At 43.1% G+C, this 17,934-nt stretch overlaps 1 protein-coding gene across 2 annotated transcripts in view; it reads right to left on the reverse strand.

Moving 5' to 3' along the window:
- Nucleotides 1-17,934, reverse strand: part of ABTB3 (ankyrin repeat and BTB domain containing 3) — a 350,217-nt gene that overhangs the window by 127,002 nt on the left and 205,281 nt on the right. For both annotated transcript variants that reach the window (XM_064379891.1, XM_064379892.1), the window contains exon 2: nucleotides 15,590-15,739. In XM_064379891.1, coding sequence (XP_064235961.1) covers nucleotides 15,590-15,739 — 150 coding nt within the window. The remainder of the gene's footprint in view (nucleotides 1-15,589; nucleotides 15,740-17,934) is intronic.

Raw genomic sequence — 17,934 nt, forward strand, 5'->3', positions numbered from 1 at the left:
ATAGTGCTCCCCTCCCTGTGTCCATGTGTTCTCCTTGTTCAACACCCGCCTATGAGTGAGAACATGTGGTGTTTGATTTTGTGTTCTTGTGTCAGTTTGCTGAGAATGATGGTTTCCAGGTTCATCCATGTCCCTACAAAGGACGCGAACTCCTCGTTTTTAATGGCTGCATAATATTCCATGGTGTATATGTGCCACATTCCGCAAAGAGTTAATTCCTGTTTTTCCATGTGGATGCCATTTCTTTCTCTTGCCTAACTGCTTGTTAGGGCTTCCAGTACAATTTGAATAAGGTAGTGAAAGTGGGCATACTTGTTCCATTTCTTATGGCAAAGGCTTTTGGCTTTTCTACATTAAACATAATGTTAGCTGTGGGTATGTCATATATGGGCTTCACTGTGTTCAGGTTGGTTCCTTCCATGCCTAGTTTGTTGAGTTTTGGGATGCTGAATTTTGTAACATGCATTTTCTGCCTATATTAAGTGCTCACATGGTTTTTGTTCTTTATTCTGCTGATGTGATGTGTCTGTCTATTGATTTGCATATGCTGAACCATCCTTGCATTTCTAGGATTAATCCAACTAGATTATAATGTAATATTTTTCTGATGTGCTGCTGGATTTGCTTTGCTAGTATTTTGTTGGGATATTGCATTTATGTCCACTGAGGATATTGGTCTATACTTTTCTTCTTTGTTGTGATTTTGTCAGATTTTAGTATTAGGATAATATTGGCATTGAAGAATGAGTTAGGAAGAATTCTGTTGTCTTCAATTTTTTTTGAATAATTTGAGAAAAATTGTGTTAATACTTCTTTAAAAGTTTGGTAGAAGCAGTAAAGCCATCCAGCCCTGGGCTTTTCTTTGTTAAGAGACTGTTTATTACTGAGTCAATCTCATTACTTGTTATTGTTATGTTCAGGTTTTCTATTTATTCATGGTCCAATCTTGATAGACTGTAAGTGTCCAGGAATGTATCCATCCCCTCTAGGCTTTCCAACCTGTTGGTGTATAAGAGTCTCTAATGATCCTTTGTATTTCTGTCATATCAGTTGTAATGCCTCCTTTTTTTGTCCCTGATTTTGTTTATTTGGGACTTCTCTATTTCTTAGTCTATCTAAAGTTTTGTTAATTTTGTTTATCTTTTCAAAACACTTTTTATTGTATTGATCTTTTGTATTGTCTTTTAGTCTCTATTTCATTTATTTCTGCTCTAATCTTTATTATTTCTTTCCTTCCACTAATTTTGAGTTTGCTTTCTTCTTGCTTTTTTAGCTCCTTAAGGTGCATTGTTAGGTGGTTTATTTAAAATCTTCCTACTTATTTTGATTTAGTTGTTTATTGCTATAAACCTTTCTCTTAGTATTGCTTTTGCTGTATACCATAGATCTTGGTATGTTGTGTTTCCATTTTTATTTATGTCAAGGAACTTTTTAATCTTTTTTTTTTTTTTAAGAGACAGGGTATTGCTATGTTGCCCAGGCTGGAATGAAGTGGCTATTCACAGTTGTGACCACAGAACACTATAGCCTCAAACCCCTTGGCTCTGGTGATCCTCCTGCCTCAGCTTCCTCAGTAGCTGAAGCTACAGACGCGTTTCACTGTGGTTGGTTCTTTAATTTCCTTTTAAATTTCTTCACTGACCCGTTGGTTATTTAGAAGCATGTTGTTTAATGTCCATGTATTTCGAAAGTTCCTCTTGTTATTGATTTCTAGTTTTATTCCTTTGTGGTCTGAAAAGATACTTGATATGATTTCAGTTTTTGAAAATTTGTCAAAAACTGTTTTGTGACCTAACATATTGTCTAAACTGGGGAATATTCCATGTTGTTGAGAAAAATGTATATTCTATAGCTGTTGAGTAAAATGTTGTATAATGTCTGTTAAATCCATTTGGCTTAAAGTGCAGTTTAACTCTGATGTTTCTTTGTTGATTTTCTGTCTGGATGATCTGCCCATTGCTGAAAGTGGGGTGCTGACGTCCCCTACTATTATTGTATTGCAGTAAATCTCTCCCTTTAGCTCTAATAATGTTTGCTTTATATATCTGGTGCTCTGATGTTGGGTACATATATATTTAAAACTGTTATCTTACTGAAGGGATACCTTTATCATTATATAATGACCTTCTTTGTCTCTTTTTGTTTTTTTTGACTTAAAGTCTATTTTTGTCTCAAATAAATAGAGCTACTCTTGTATGATTTTGGTTTCTGTTTGTGTAGAACAATTTTTTCCATCCCTTCACTTTCAGTCTATGTATGCCTCTACAGGTGAAGAGACTTTCCTGTGAGCAGCACGTAGTTATGTCTTGCTTTTTTATTCTTTTAGCTGGTCTATACCTTTTAATTGGGGAATTTAAACTATTTACATCCACAGTTGTTATTGACAGGTGAAAACTTACTCCTGTCATTTCATTAATTGTTTTCGGATTATTCTGTATATTATATATTTTATATTGTATATGTTTCTTCCTCTCTTATGGTTTTCCTTTGCATGTTGGTGTTTTTCTGTAGTAATAATGTTTGATTCTTTTCTGTTTCTCATATGTGTATTTGCTCTATCAGCGAGTTTTATACATTCATGTGTTTTCATGAGGGTATGTCCTTTTACTTCCAGATGTAAGGCTCCCTTAAGCAGTTTTGTAGGGCAGGCATAGAGGTGGTAAATTCCCTCAGTTTTGGCTGTCCTGGAAAGACTATTTCTCCTTCATTTCTGAAAGATAATGTTGCTGGATATAGTCTTCTTGGCTGGCGGGAGTTTTTTCCCTCGCAGCACTTTGAATATATCATCCCATTCTCTCCTGGCCTGTAAAGTTTCTGCTGAGAAATCTCTTGCTACTTTGATGGGAATTCCCTTATATGTAACTTGATGCTTTTCTCTTGCTCTTTAAAATTTTTTCTCTGTCTTTGATGTTTGACAGTTTGACTATAATGTGCCCCAGAGGAACCTTTTTGGGTTTAATCTATTTGGAGATCTTTGAGCTACCTTATCTGAATGTCACTGGTATCACTCACAGGATTTTTGAAGTTTTCAGCTATTATTTTATTAAATAGGTTTTCTATGCAGTTGCTTTTTCTAATTTTATGGAGTAGCTTTTTCAAGGAAAGACTTTTTGCTGTAGATCTATCTATAGTGTTATCTGGATAGGGTTATTTGGCTTTGATTCTGGGCAGATGCAGCAGTGTAGCCTCTGTATGATTTCTTCTGCTGTAGTCAGTGTCAGCAGTGTCTACATGTTCCTCACAAGGTTAGACTATAGTTGTTTGTGATGGATGTAGTATGGCTTTGCTGGGGACAAGGATGCTGGGTGGGCCAGTCCTTGGGTTCCTGAATGGTGCACAAAGGTATATGGTGGTCCCACCACTGGAGAGGGCAGGTTCACTGAACAGCAGTGGCAGTGGGCCCTGGCTGGGCCTGTCCGGGGGCCCCCACATGGCACACATGGGTGCTGGTGATGGCAGGCCCTGGGTGAGCTGATCCTCAGGCTCTTGGGTGGTGTGTGTGGGTACTGATGCTGGCAGCCTTGTCTTTAGGTTCCTGAGTGATATGTGGTGCAAGTTTGCTATTGGTGGTGGCCCTGGGCAGGAGGCTCTCAGGTTCTGGGGAGTGGGTGCTTTGGCTTCCTATGTCCTGGAGGCAGCCTCCCTGATGTGCAGGACCACAAGTCTTGCAAGTTCCCCATGGTGTAGGGCACTGGTGGGCTTAGGTGCTGAGGATGTGGCTGCACTGCTGGGTGTAGCAGGTGTTGCAATGCTGCAGCCTTCTGGGTGGATGTGGGAGATGTTAGCTGAGTTCCAAGGATGTGGAGATGCGGGAGCTACTGGGTCCCAGGGCAGGATGTAGTCTAGTAATGATTACTCTTAAATTGGTGCCATGCTGCAGCAGCTTGGTTTTGCGGGAGTGGGGAGCAGGGAGGGACTATCCAAGAGTGAATCCTCTCTCTGGAATAATGCAGTTTCCTGGACTCTAGGCAGGTCTCTATGTTAGGCTTGAGTCCTGTGAGGGCTGAGGGGCTTTCCTGTAACTTGCCTTGCAGGTGTTCCATTTCTAAATAGCAGGCCACTCTCTGATCACTGGATTGAGAGGAACAAAGAAATTGCTGGATAACTAGCCAAATAATCAAAGAATCAGAGGCTCCTAGAGTTGGGACTGGGATTTGAGCTAGTCCTGTCTGTCCTCTCCAGAGTCCTCTCTGTGGCATACAGCAGAGAGAAACCATTATTACCATTATTACTAATAACAATAGTAAAAGCTGTGTCAGACACTGCATAAAGTACTTAATATATGTTGTTTTTAATCCTAACAGTGCCCTATAAGGTATGCATCAATATTATTTCAATTTTGCAGTAGTAATCCTCAACTGGGCTGCTTTTGCCTCCCAAGGAACAAAATGCCAAGGAGGCATTTTGATTGTCACATCCAGGGAACTGCTACTGGCATCTAGAGGTTAGAGATACTGCTAAACACACTACAATGCACCGGGCAGTTCTCACGGCAAATAATTTAGTCCAAAAGGACAACAGTGCCAAAGTTAAGGAACAGTGTTTTACAGATAGGAAACAGGCCCAAGGTTACAGGGTTAATAAGAAGCAGACAAGAGTCCAACCCAGGTCTGTCTGACTCTAAGGTCTGTGCTCTTCACTCCACAGTGATCTGAGTCCGTCTTTCAAAGGCAGCCTAATGAAGCCTTGGCCAGCTCTCAGTCCATCTTGAAGCAATTTAGCATTATGTAGCAAAGGTATTAACAACTACTCATAACTCCTGACTCAGTAATTCCATTTCTGGGAATCTATCCCAGTGTTTGAATTCAAATGCAGCAAAATCTTCATGCACAAAGATTTGCACCCAAACCTTACCTATGGGATCCAAAATTTGACAAGTGTTTAAAAATGAAAAACATGATTAAATAAACTCTAGTACATCCACATGATAAAATAAAACTTATGCAGCCATTAAAAATGTTTACATAGAACTGCAATACCAAAAAAATCCTCATGTTAAAATGTTAAGTAGAAAAGAGCAAAATTCAAAATTGTACACAGTATAATCAGGATTATGTTATTAAAAACCATGTACTAAGTAAATGCCAGTGGGGGAAAACCCCCCAAAGTGTTGACCAAGGACTTTTCTCCCTAGTGGGATTATCAGTGACAATTTTTCTGTAGTTTCTGAACTTTGAATTATGGCATGTCCTACTTGTATTACAAGAATAATAATAAGCCTACTGAGGTGGTATTTACTTTCTTGCACCTTCCATCTAAGGTGAGGATGGAAGACACTTATCTTTCCATCTGTCTCTCTCAAAAACTTCCATTAAAAAGCTCAAAACAAGAAGATTCAAAAGGAAGTGGAGAAGAGAAGAGAGTCATTTTGAGCCCCTACACCACTCATTCACTTCCCCAAGGCACTGGGAAGCCTGATGGTCAGGTGCCTTTTGCCTTAGTTGAGCTAACTCTCTCACCATCTCCTCAGAGCACCATTCAGCTTGCCCTGCATTTCCAGGCTCCCTTCCTCTGTTCTTGTTTTCCTACCTTTGATTGCCCTTTCCTGCATTCTCCCTAATTGAAGACCGAAGACCTTCAAGTCTATGACCAAACACTGCTTCTTCCATGAGGCCCTCCAGGATATCCCTGGTCAGAATCAAGTCCCCCTTTTCCCTATGTACCTGCAAAGCCTGCTTATAAAGTCTAACACATTATGTGTTTAATTACGTTGCATTTCACAGTTAATTATCCACACATTTGCTTTCCCTACTGAGTCTCAAAAGCAGAGACCATGCCTCATTTATCGTCCTATTCCGGGAAGGGGAGGCATTGTGGCATGTGGTTAGGAACATGCTCTTGAGACTCAGAGTGAGAGCCTCCAACCTGCCACTAACGAGCTGGGTGACCTTAGGTGAGTTATTTAATGTCTCTGAAAGTGAGAATGATTATGACCTAATGAATTTGTTGTGTGGATTAAGCAAGTAATACATATAAGTACCTAAACTTGGTTTCATCTGCAAAATGGGGACAATAATAGTACCTATCTCATAGTATTAAATGAAAAAATGCATATAAAGCATTTAAAGCACTTGGAACAGAGTCTGGTATACTGTATTTAATAAGTATTCAGTACTATTATTCTTTGTATCACTACCATCATCATCTTCATCTTCATCACCATCCCTATCACCAGCATCATTACCATCATTTACATCATCATCATTATCATCTCTGTCATTATCACAATCACTGTCACATCATCACCATCACCATCATCACCACCATCATCATCCCCATCATTATTGCCATCACCATCATCATCTCCATCATCATCAACACCATCACCAATATCATCATCTCAGACATCACCATAATCACCTCAGCCATCACCATCATCATCACCACCATCTTCTCCATCATCATCACCAACACCACCATCATCATCTCCATTACATCACTATCACCATCATCCATCTCCATCATCGTCATCACCATCACTACCATCATCATCTCAGACATCACCATCATCACCTCAGCCATCACCATCATCATCACCACCATCTTCTCTGTCATCATCACCATCACCACCATCATCATCTCCATTACATCACTATCAGCATCATCTCCATCATCGTCATCACCATCACTACCATCATCATCTCAGACATCACCATCATCACCTCAGCCATCACCATCATCATCACCACCATCTTCTCTGTCATCATCACCATCACCACCATCATCATCTCCATTACATCACTATCAGTATCATCTCCATCATCGTCATCACCATCACTACCATCATCATCTCAGACATCACCATCATCATCTCAGCCATCACCATCATCATCACCACCATCTTCTCCATCATCATCACCATCACCACCATCATCATCTCCATTACATCACTATCACCATCATCTCCATCATCATCATCACCATAACCACCATCATCATCTCAGATATCACCATCAGCACCAAAATCATCTCCATCATCATCACCATCACCACCATCATCTCCATCATCGTCACTATCACCATAATCATCTCCATCACCACCATCAACATCATCACCATCATCACCACAACCACCATCATCATGACCATCACCATCTCTATCATCATCTCCATCACCATCACCATCACCGCCACCATCATCACCATTAGCAGCAGCAGTAGCAACAGCAGCAGCCTAGTCCCAAGATCAGAGGTCTCAAGGATGTCTCTGAGGAGGGCCGGCCATGGGAGATGGAGTTTGCATGTTGGATCAGGACATCCTAATGGTGTAGCCGCTATTAAGATTTCATTTTTTCAATGATTAAAGTCCTACATGATCTGAGTTCAGATCAACCAAAACAACAAATCCAACTGTCACTAACTGAACTGGGTTTGGGTAGTTGGTAGTTTGATTTTAGAAGCCTACCTGAGAATCGATCCACTAATAACCACATTCCCCAAATATCAGCCATTTGGGAATCACCATCACGATGCCTCTCATATCTGTGTGCTGCTGATACAGGTTATTTACTTAATATTTTTCTTTAAATTGGCTAATTCTTTCACACATATAAATTCATTTTAAGAGGAAATTTCATATCAGTGCCAAAAATGGAAAACTAATATTGTCCTAGTACTCATAAAAATATATTGCAATTAAAATTAAAAGGTGTTTTGTGCATCACCTACTGTCATTTCCAGTGCCACCCTTGGGGAAATGCTACTCTAACCTGCCCGACTCAGCCTCATCTGTGGAGCCCCCAGGAAACCATTGTTCCTGCACACCAGGTGTGACCACCCTGGGACAAAGAATAACAAATTCCAGTGGTGGGCTCCTTCTGTCCAAACCCATGCTGATATGGCACCTTCGCTGCCTTCCCTACTCTCCCTTCCATCCATGGTCAGCTACCACTTGCTCTAGTACATTTCCCAAACCTCCCACAATCCTGGGAGAGGAGGTATTGTTACCCTTTTCTCACAGATGACAAAACTGGAAATCAGAGTGATCAAGTAACTTGCCCTAAGTCACACAGCACAGATGAGGAAACCAAGTCACTCCACAATATCATAAACTGCTGTTGAACTTGGACTGAAACCACTCTCCTTGAGAAAAAAAGAAAGAAACAAGAAAAGAAAACAGACCACATATAATCCAGGTCATTAGGTACAGAGTAATGAGAGATTTATTTTTATGGAGAAGGAGAGATCAAAGAACAGAGATGCAAAAAGAGAAGGCTGACCTCTGGATTCAGCTGGAAGCTTGCTATTCATTCATTCATTCATTCAGCAAATATGTGTCCTATAGCGTGCCAAACATTGTTTTAGGTATTAAGGATACAGTGATGTCAAAAAAAAAAAAAAAAGTCTCAGCCAGACGTGTTGGCTCACATTTGTAATTCCAGCAATTTAGGAGACCAAAGCGGGCAGATCACTTGAGTTCAGGAGTTTGAGACCAGCTTGGCCAACATGGTGAAACCTCGTCTCTACTAAAAATACAAAAATTATCCGGGCACGGTGGCACATGCCTGTAATCCCAGCTACTCAGGAGGCTGAGCCACAAGAATTGCTTGAACCCAGGAGACGGAGGTTGCAGTGAGCCAAGATCGTGCCACTGCACCCCAGCCTGGGAGACACAGCGAGACTGCATCTCAAAAAAAAAAAGTCTCGGCCGGGCGCGGTGGCTCACGCCTGTAATCCTAGCACTTTGGGAGGCCGAGGCGGGTGGATCACGAGGTCAAGAGATCGAGACCATCCTGGTCAACATGGTGAAACCCCGTCTCTACTAAAAATACAAAAAATTAGCTGGGCATGGTGGTGCGTGCCTGTAATCCCAGCTACTCGGGAGGCTGAGGCAGGAGAATTGCCTGAACCCAGGAGGCGGAGGATGCGATGAGCCGAGATCGCGCCATTGCACTCCAGCCTGGGTAACAAGAGCGAAACTCCGTCTCAAAAAAAAAAAAAAAAAAAAAGTCTCAACTCTTACGGGATTTATGGTCTTGGTGGGGGAGACAGAAAAGAAACAAATATATAGCACGTCAGTTGGTAATAAGTGCAAGAAGAAAATTATAGCAGAAGAGGGAATAGGGAGCGATACAAGGAGGGATAGGTGGGTGGGACAGTCATGGTGGGCATCTCTGAGGAGGTGACATTTTAGAAGCGGCTTGAATGAAGTGAGAGAGCTTTGAGAATATTAGGGGAAGAACTTTCCAGGCACAAGGAGGAGCAGGTGCAAAGCCTTCATGGTGGTGGCATGAGTGGAATGTTCAAGAAATATCAGGAGGCCAGTGGCCACTTTGCCACATGAGAAGGTGACAGGTATACCCTAGAGGCTGGAGGCAGGGGATGCTCAGAAAATAGCCCACTTAACATTTCAAACAAAAAGAAAGGCAACTTTGTCCAAGCAAAAAGTGCTATTTTTGTGGGTTCACTTTTTCTTCTGGTGACACTGAGGACAGACAACCCCGAAAACCTTTTTCTGCAGCTATAAATTAATGGCCCCGTTTTGATTGTCTAATTGCCTGCGGACAGCAAGTTCACACTCTGGTGTGACAAGACAACAGAAAGAGACATTTCACAAAGAAGTCCTCATTTTTTTTCTTTAAACAACAGAAAGCAAACAGTATAATTAACGACTGTCAGCTGGGGGTTTAACTGGGAGCTTGGGGGCAAGGCTGCGGTGACAGGCAGAAGAGCCGGGACAAGGTCTCAGAGGACACATATATGGACTTGGATGGGACCAAAAGCAAATTGGTCCTAAAGGGAGAGAAGCCAGGGCCTCTGCTTCCCCACAGCCCTGTGGGAGTTGGGTGGACCTGCTTCCCCCGGCCCTATTCACTGGTTCAGGGGAGAAGACCTGGACTGCCCATCACACTCTCAGCCAACTGTAAAGTCCATCGCCTTGCAAGTCTCCTAGGGCCCAGGATCAAAGAACTGCTAGCTGGTGTCAGTTTGGCAATCTTCGTGGTCTTTTGATTTAGCTTACCAGCCAAATATTTTAGAACCTGCATAGGTTCAGCTCTACGTCCCTGAGTTTAAAATTCTGCTCAATAGAAAATTTAACATCTGACTAGGTTTCATTAAGAGTCCCACTCACTTGTACCATTTTCTTCAGCTGTTCTTTCTCAGACAAGTTCACTTTAGGTCATTCATTTCTTCATTTGACATTCAAGGAAAATTTCCTGAGCTGTGGCTGAGGTGTTAGGTGCTCACAATACAAAGCTGATCTGCACACAGCACAGCAGAGGGAAAAAGAAAAAATGGTTTTCATTATGACTGCCACTTACTCGCTGAGTGGCCTTGGGAAAGACATGTATCCTTCCTAAGTCTCAGTTCGCTTATCTGTGAAATGGGAATAATAATACTTGAAAGGGATTCAAAGTAGCAGGTACACAGTAGGTGTTCCAGAAATAGTGGATATGTTTCTACCTCAGGCCATAACAGGCAGGACAAAGATAAGTGCTTTGGACATTCCGGGTGATCAAGACAGTTCTAGATTTTAATATGAAGCCCAGAGGAAACAGGCAAGTGTTACCAGGAGAAGTCCCAGCCTGCGGAGGCGGTCACCTATCTAGATACAGCCGAGCATTGCTTTACAACAGGGATGGGCTCTGAGAAATATGTTCTTAGACAATTTCGTGGTTGGATCAACATCATAGACTGCACTTACACAAACCTAGGGGAACAGCCTACTGCCCCCCCAGGCTGCAGGGTGCAGCCTGTCGCACCAAGGCTACAAAGCTGTACGGTATGTGCCTGTGCTGATACTGTGGGCAATCATAGCACAGTGGGAAGTACTTGTATATCTAAACATACCGAAACATAAAAAAGATACAGTAAAAATACAGTAATTTTTTCTCTTTTTTTTTTTTTTTTTTTTTTGAGACAGGATGTTGCTGTCACCCAGGCTGGAGTGCAGTGATGTCATCATGACTCACTGCAGCCTTAACCTCCGGGGGCAAGTGATCCTCCCACCTCAGCCTTCCGAGTAGCTGGGACTACAGCGGCATGCCACCACACCTGGGTAATTTTGTTTTATTTTTTTGTAGAGACAAAGTCTTACTATGTTGCCGAGGCTGGTCTCAAACTCCTGGGCTCAAGCAATCCTCTCGCCTCAGCCTTCCAAAGTGCTGGGATTCCAGGCGTGAGCCGCTGCACCTGGCCAGTATTATGATCTTATGGAACCACCATCATATATGTAGTCTGAATGACTGAAATGTCATTACACAGTGTCTACTGTACTTGGTAAGGTATTGGTAGGTAATCTTTGTGAATGTTCACATCTCCAGGTTAGTTTACAGGAGAGTATCCACAATGCACCCTACAGAGCAAATTGCAAATCCTCAGAGTAATTTGGAGGGAACGCAGACCCAACCAACACCCTGATGGTGCAGAGGTGGGGAATCTCAGGTCTGAGTGGAAACATCTGCTGGACTTCCCTGCAGGGAGTGTAGTTTAGTGGTTGGGTATAAAAGCTTTGCCTTGAGAAGCCTGGATTCAATTTTGAGCCATTTGATTCACAGGTGTGGTTGACCTTGGACAAATTGTTTAACCTCTTCTTGCTTCCATTCCCGTATCATCGAATGAGGACAATAATAACATATTTGAAGTGATTCCTGAAAACACTCATCATCGTTCCCTAGTTCATTAAACATCAGCTGCTGCCATTATTATTGCTATTAGCTATTAAAATAGAGCTCCACTCTTGACCCTGGCCAGACTTGTCCCTGTTTCAACAAGAGCAGGGATGACTGAGGACAAACTCTCCATCTCACCTTCGCTGGAAAAACAGTGGTTTCTACCGTCCACATTGGCAGAGCAACCTTTGAATATGAAGAACATCTCTATGTACACAGAGAGCAAGGCTGTATTGATTCAGACCACAGAGCAAGCCAGTCTAAATTACAGTCAGATCAGAAAAAAAGGCAATTTTATTCCTTTCAGCCGCAGACGTGACTTATCAAAGTGCTTCTCTGTGCACACATTCTATGTGGCTGGCTTAATGAATGTACAAAACCCATTCGCAATTAGCAACACCCATTTGTGTGCCAACAATTCATATGCAAAAGTCAACATCAATGAGGACAGCATTTAATTTACAGAACAAATTGTCCTTACAAACAATTTATGCGGCAAGCAGCTCCTGCAGGCTGCCTCTTAGGTGAAGAGCAGATTTGTTTAGCAAATCCTTTCTTCGAAGAGAGAGAGCCAGAATTATGCAGGGCCCCAGTCCAGGTGCTGGAGGCCGGGAGGGGACTTTGACGTATCCCAGGACAAAGCTCGAGACCCTCGGGACACTGCATGTGGGCCACATAGTGTGAGGGCCTCTTCTGGGGTTATCCCACAAAGCTATGACCCAACTTGGTAGCCAGATCCTAGATTTCTAGGGTCATGAGCCTGCCCTGGAAAATAGTGAAGTCCCAAATGTACGGCAGTTCTTCTTAGAGCGATGTCTCTCCAAGAGTGCTGCCCGGACCTTCTGCCTGTGAATGCCCTGAGTGCGTGTTAAAATGCGGGTGTTTCCTTACCCCATTCCACTTGTTGCAGATACCTCAAAACAGCATTCACACATACTACCCCCAAATGATGGGGTCATCTGACCTGCTGCTAGATCTTGTTATATCATGTGCTAATTAGAAAAAACAAAGAACTACTATACCACAATCGAGATTAAAAATATTTTGATAATTGAATTTTAATGTCATCAGTTTCCTTTGTAATCCTTTGCACATTATGCATTTACAAATATTATACTGAGGCAGGGTCCACAGGCTTCACCGGATTGCCAAAGGGGTTGTGGCACCCAAAAGTTTCAGAAGAATCACAGGACTGACCAGTGGCTAGGAGGCCCTGTGACAGGAGGCATTTTGTGACTTCAGAGGTTTGAAGGGAATGGAAGCGCAACTTCCAAATTCAGATGCCAGGAAAGTAGCTCTCTAGTGACCTTAAGGGCTCCCTATGGCTTGGATCAGCTACCGACTCCCTTTCCAGAGGTGCAAGCCATATGCTTAATGGAGGGTGCCTATCTGGGTGTCCAGGGAATTCCTCTAGGAAGAAGTGCAAGTTGCATTTTGGGTCTTAAATCCTTTCATAGGTCAGGATTTGCTGGAATTTCAATACCAACTCTCACTTTAACATAATCTAGCATTTCTGTAATCAGTGTTTCAATTCCATCAGTAACTAATAATATTCAGCTAATTTGTTAGTAATAGTTGAACTAATATTCAGCTAAATTGTTTGATGATCAATAGGATCATAAGTAAATACAGGATTATTTTCCTCTGGTTGGTCAGACTCAGAGAGCAAAGCCCTGAATTATATAAGCATGATAAATCATTACTTAAACTTGGGACACCCTGACCTTAATTATCCCTTCCTTCTCTGCATCTTTCTGCCTCTTTTCCCTCCTTCCTTTTTTCCCTCCCTCCCTCCCTTTCTTCCTTCCTTCCTCCCTCCCTCCCTTCCTCCCTCCCTCCCTCCCTTTCTTCCTTCCTCCTTCCCTCCCTCCCTCCCTCTCTTCCTTTCTTCCTCCCTTCCTTCCTTCCCTCCTTCCTTCCTTCCTTCTCTCCTTTGTCCCTTCCCCTAACCCATCTCTCTTTGTCTTCCTTCCTTGATATTTCCTGAGGGCCTACTATGTGCCAAGCAGTATTCCTGGTACTGGGGTTACATCAGTGAGCAAATAAAATGTTTCTACTATATTCTACATAGCAGGGAGAGAGAGACAATTAAAAAAAAATAAAATATAGACTGTGGGTGGGAGGGGAAGGGAGTAGTTGCTGATGGGTACTGGGTTTCTTGTGGTAATAAAAATGTTCTAAAATTGTTTATGGTGCTAATCACATACCCTGGTAAATATACTAAAAACTGCTGAGTTGTATGCTTTACAAAGGTAAATTGTATACAAATTATATCTCAATAAACCTATTATTAAAAACAAAACAAATAGAGTATATCTTAGGATGGCAACTTCTGGGGTCAAAAGTAAAGCAGCAAAGGGAGAAGAGCTGCCACAGTCCGAGTGTCTATGTCCCCCCAAATCCACGTGCTGAAGCCCTGAGCCCCAGTGTGATAGTGTTTGGAGACAGGGCCTTTGGCAAATGATTAGGGCTAGAAGAGTCCATGAGGGTGGGTCCTCATGATGGGGTTAGGGGACTTATAAGAAGAGGAATACCTTCCCCCACCCCAGCACCCTGTGAGAACACAGGGAGAAGGTACCCATCTGCAAGCCAGGAAGAGAAACCTCACCAGGAACTGAATCGTCTGGCGCCTTGATCTTGAACTTCAAGTCCCCAGAACCATAAGGAATAAATGTCTGTGTTTTAAGCCAAGCTGTCTATGGCATTTCATTATAGTGGCGCAAGTTGACTAAGACAAGGATCCTCAGCGTATTATGACTTTAAATAGAATAATCATGGAAAGTTTCACTGAGAAGGTAACATTTGGGTGAAATGTGAAGGCAGTGAGGGAGTGAGTCAGAGGGATACCTGGAGGAAGAGCAGTTCGGGCAGAGGGAAGAGTAAGTGCAAAGGTCCTGCGGTATGCCAGCTGTGTCAAGCAGGGGCCAGAGAGAGGGTGGAGGAAGATGCTGGGGGTGGGGAATGTAGGGGATGGGGTGGGAGCAACTGGGGACTTAGGCTTTTCCTGTGGGTCAGATAAGGAACCACTGAACCAGAGCCAGTGGAGAACTCTGAACAGAGGAGAGATGTGATCTGACATATGCTTTAAGTGGATCTCACTGTGGAATTCAACAGTGGCCAGACATTTATAGAATATTTACCATGTGCCAGGCACCTTGGCAAACCATCTTATGAAAGCTGTCAGAATCAAAATGGAATCATTTGTTAAAAACCCTGACGAAGAGAGCCAGGGAAGGCCATCAAGGGAAGATTCTCATGTACAAATGCCTGATAACAAGAACTATCATAGAAAACCTCCGCAAAAATCACAGCCTTGTACGAAGGCCATGGTAACCTTACACACACACACTACTTATATGAAGACATGTGACCAGCAACTGCCAGTCCAACTTTGGACTGGTGCCACCCTTGTTATTCATTGATCCTTGCAGCCAAGGATAATTATCTTAGAAACAATTTTATATTCCTTCTCCTCATTTTTCCTTTAAAAACCATTGTCCTCCTTTAGCTCCCTGAATACGCACGTAGTATTTCTTTCTGAGAATATACTCTGGCATGCAAATCGCATTACAAAGCCTATTCCCAGATAAACATGATTTTCTTTTAGAGAATCTCTTTCTGTTTGTTACTGAGGTCGACACCATTATGGAGGTGAGCTCATGGAATCACCGCAGCTGCACTCTGGTTAGGCATTGGTATTTTCTCTATTTTATAGAAAAGGAAGCTGAGGCTCAGAAAAGCTTAGGAACCTGACTTAATATTTGTGACAGAACCAAGAAATGTACCAGCTTCAGAGCTCTCACCTTCCCCATGCCACTGGCACTGTTTAGTGTACACAGCAGGCACTCAATAAAAGGTGTCACCCCGCTGATTACAAAGTAGTGCCCTGAGGGGTTGGCCTGAAGACAGTGTGTCACTTTGGGCACAGACAGGATATGCCCTGAGGCACGAGAGCTGGAGAACCAACATCTACTTACTCAGTTCGGCAATGCTGCCCACGCGCGTGGCCAGCAAGGACTGCTCGATGGTCCTCAGCTCCGACTGGCTGAACATGGGTAGTTCCCCCGGCTTGTTTGACCGCTGTGGGTCTCTGTGAAGATTCAGGCTGTCTGGCAGGCACAGCACCCCTGCAGTTGGAAGGGAGAGAGAATGAAAGGAAAACAGGTTGTTATTTTTCAGTTAACCAAGAGAGGAATGCAACATCTCACACAATCTCAAACCACGCCAGAGCTGGTACTGCAAAGAAAGCCTATGTAGGAACCAACACTCTGGATTCCTTTTAGAAAAGGATGTCCAGCTATTTGCAAAGGTCTCCTCAAAGTCCTGACTACTGATTTTAACAAGCATGTGGGCATTCGTCTAGACACACTCATTTCCGAAGGAGACAAAACAGAATCCTCTCCTCGGGCCTGGAAGGGTTGCTATCTACTCCTAGTTGCAACTTCTTGTGACTCTGGTGGTCACTCCCCTCGTTCTCCCCACAAAGGTAGCTGTGGTCCCTCAGTGCCCGGGGGGAATAGTCTCTGCCAAAAATTGCTTCTGAGGGCTCCTTTTGTTTGCTCAACAAATCTAGCTCTGGATGGTCAGGCTGTTATCTGTATGACAAGGCTCTGGCTTTCTTTGTAGAGCTACATGTCAGGAGGCAGAAGAGTCCCCATGGGCTTTTGTAACTTGTGTGGTGAATACCCATGGGAAGTCCCTAGAATCCAATTATTCTCTTCCCTTCCTTTCCATTCCATAAACATTCAGTAAGAAGCTGAGAACTTACTTGGGTAGATGATTCTGAAATAGTCACTCTTTCCTTTGCTACCCCAGCATGCCTAGGTCGAGTGAATTTCCTTTCTTCTTGAGTGTGGGCTTGACTGCTTGATTTACTTTGGTCAAAGCTATGTTAACAAACATAATGGAGTCAAAAGCCTGAACAGTGCTTGTAAAATTGAACGTACTCTCTTGTGCCTCTGCCTTGGTCATAAGAAAAACATGCGCTAGGCCTGGCATGGTGGTTCGTGCCTATAATCCCAGCAATTTGGGAGGCCAAGGAGGGCAGATCACCTGCAGTCAGGAGTTTGAGACCAGCCTGTCCAACATAGTGAAATCCCATCTCTACTAAAAATATAAAAATTAGCTGGGTGTGGGTGGCATGTGCCTGTAATCCTAGCTACTTGGGAGGCAGAGGTTGTGATGAGCCGAGACTGTGCCACTGCACTGCAGCCTGGGCAACAGAGCAAGACTCTGTCATTAAACAAAAGAAAAAAGAAAAACATGCCCTGTCTGCAAAGCTGGAGATCTGAAGGTGGGAGATGGAAAGAAAAACATGCCCTGGCTAGCTGGCATGAGAGACACACAGAGAAGATCCAGAACCAGCCTGTAGCTTGGAGCTGCCCTAGCTGCCAGTAAAGACATGTGCTTATTTGGTACACCACTGAGATAGTGGGGATGTTTGTTACTCACATTATTGTGGTGAAAACTAACGGATACACCTACCAAGTATCCTACTGAGAATACAAGGAACAAGGCAGACATTGTGCTGTGTTTGGGGCTGAGGATATAGTGATGAAGAGAACACACACAATCCCAGTGCTCAGTGAGTTCCCAGTGTAAGTGAAGGAGACACACTGTTATACACATAACCACAAAACCATTTGTTAAATGCTCTATGGTAGGAGAAGATTAGGAATGAAGGGATGTCTTATCAGAGATCTAAAGAATGAGTATTTCTCAATACAGTGGAAGCACTTATTGAGAACCTGCTGTGTTTCCAACCCTGCTGGGCATTTTGGAGATGCAAAAGAATAAGACCTATTCAAGTCATTTATAACTGAAGAGATGATATTGGCATGGACAAAATAATCTGGAAATAAACTAGTGTCAATATGCAAGTGCTAAATAATTTAAACCAACTAGCAGGTGAGGGGAGACAGAATGCCAAAGCCAGTAGTTAAAGTCCACCTGCCTGAACTGCACAATCTCAGCAAAGCCTCCTCCTTTGGAGATGGGCACCTTTGTAAGGTGGGCCTGTCACACTCCTGCTCTTGTCCCCACTGCCTGATTGGTGGCTCCAGCCACATGGAGCTACTTACTTTCTCCTAAATGTTTTACCTTCACATCTGACAGAGGGTGAGACAATGGGGTAGGGAACTCATTGTAGGGTGGATGGCTTTTGGATAAATAAATAATGAATAATGAATAATGGGGCTGGGTACAGTGGCTCACACCTGTAATCCCAACACATTGGGAGGTCGAGGCAGGTGGATCACCTGAGGTCAGGGGTTCAAGACCAGCCTGGCCAACATGATGAAATCCTGTCTCTACTAAAAATACA

Source organism: Aotus nancymaae, unplaced genomic scaffold (assembly GCF_030222135.1).
Source record: "Aotus nancymaae isolate 86718 unplaced genomic scaffold, 86718_ANA_hifiasm-v0.15.2.pri h1tg000021l, whole genome shotgun sequence".
Classification (NCBI taxonomy): domain Eukaryota; kingdom Metazoa; phylum Chordata; class Mammalia; order Primates; family Aotidae; genus Aotus; species Aotus nancymaae.